At 60.9% G+C, this 1667-nt stretch overlaps 1 protein-coding gene across 1 annotated transcript in view; it reads left to right on the plus strand.

The window, feature by feature from the left end:
* Positions 1–837: 837 nt before the first annotated feature.
* LOC112116725 (doublesex- and mab-3-related transcription factor A2) overlaps positions 838–1667 on the plus strand; it is a 2371-nt gene continuing 1541 nt past the window's right edge. Inside the window, exon 1 of the mRNA XM_024214399.2 lies at positions 838–1312. Within this exon, the coding sequence (XP_024070167.2) occupies positions 838–1312 (475 nt within the window). The remainder of the gene's footprint in view (positions 1313–1667) is intronic.

Consider the following 1667-nt stretch of genomic DNA (forward strand, 5'->3'; position numbering starts at 1 on the left):
TCCTGCGCGGTCGCGGGGGGCGGGCGGGGAATCATGTTCAAGGGGCAGAGCTAACTTGGGTGGTTTTTGCTTGGGTTGGTTTGGTTTTGCAGAGGACTGTCAGTTCGTTACCGGGTTTGTTTCAATTGGTTCCTGACCCCGTTGGCGTTGTTGGTAAGGGGCAGGAGGCATTGGTCTGCCTGACTCGGGTCAGGCTGGGAATGGTGGTTGCTGTTTTTAAAGGGGTCCGTGGATCACTGCAGGGGGAAACCGGTGACTGGTGAAACATTAAAAAAAAAAAAAAAAGAAAAGAAAAGAAACTAAATGAAAGGGACTCGAGTTTGACCTGGCGGCAGGAAAAAGGACAAGTGTGAGCAGGGAACTCTCTCTAGCCCGGGGTCTTGCGCGCTCTGACATGGGCTTGGCAGCGCCCTGCCAGAGGTGCCCGGACAATAACGGAGCCAAGGGGTTTTAACTCCCTCTCCGCAGCGAGAAGCCGGTTTCTCCAAGGACCGCAGTTTGCTCTTGAGGGACTGGACGGGAGAAAGAGTGTGTGTGTGTGTGTGTGTTTGAACGGCATTTCACCCCCGACAAGGCTGGGGCGCGAGGGGGACTTAGATACCCGCTTTGACTAGAGATCCGGGAGTTTATCGTGCCGGCGTCTAGGCCGGTTTTACAAGGATCCGGGTGTTTATAGGGCCCGCTTCTGGGGGTTTATTGGAGAGATCCGGGGGTTTATAGCGCCCAGGTCTCGGTGGGTATTGAAGGGATTCCCTCTGAGGGGCCACTCTGCTTGTTTCTGGGTTCTTCCCCTGCCGTTTGGGGCAGCCCGTGGCCAGGATGGAGCTGAGATCGGAAATGCCCAGCGTCCCCTCTGCGCCCCCTCCGGTGCCCCCCAGCTCGGTGGCGGCCGCCGCGGCAGCCGCGGCCGCGAGCTTGCCGGTGACCGTGGCCGGCAGCCTCCTGCGGGGCCCCCCGCTGCTGCTGCGGGCGGCCGAGAAGTACCCGCGCACGCCCAAGTGCGCCCGGTGCCGGAACCACGGGGTGGTGTCGGCGCTGAAGGGCCACAAGCGCTACTGCCGCTGGAAGGACTGCATGTGCGCCAAGTGCACCCTGATCGCCGAGCGCCAGCGCGTCATGGCCGCGCAGGTGGCGCTGCGCCGCCAGCAGGCGCAGGAGGAGAACGAGGCCCGCGAGCTCCAGCTGCTCTACGGCACCGCCGAGGGGCTGGCCCTGGCCGCGGCCAACGGCATCATCCCGCCCCGGCCAGCCTACGAGGTCTTCGGCTCCGTCTGCAGCGGGGCCAGCGGCGAGGGAGGCGCTGGGGGCTCGGGTAAGGGAGCGACCCCCCTCCAGGACAGCTAAGCAGGGGCTGCTACAGGGACTATCTACCTACCCCCGTACACCCCATCCATCCCCCCTACACCCCATCTGTCTATCCCCATACACGCTGTCATCCACCCATTTATCCCTCCCCATACACCCCCTCTAGGTATCCATCATCCATCCCCATAAACAGCATCTAATCTATCTTCATACACCCCATATACCCCACCTGTCTATCCATCTAGATACATCCCATCTGTCTGTCCCTATACTGTACTATCTATCGCTCCCTCTCTCTCCATACACCCCAACTATCCATCCCCAGCCACCCCATCTGTCTATCCCCATACACCCCCTCTATC

This window comes from Terrapene carolina, unplaced genomic scaffold (genome assembly GCF_002925995.2).
Source record: "Terrapene carolina triunguis isolate 2854851 unplaced genomic scaffold, T_m_triunguis-2.0 Scaffold104, whole genome shotgun sequence".
NCBI classification, from domain to species: domain Eukaryota; kingdom Metazoa; phylum Chordata; order Testudines; family Emydidae; genus Terrapene; species Terrapene triunguis.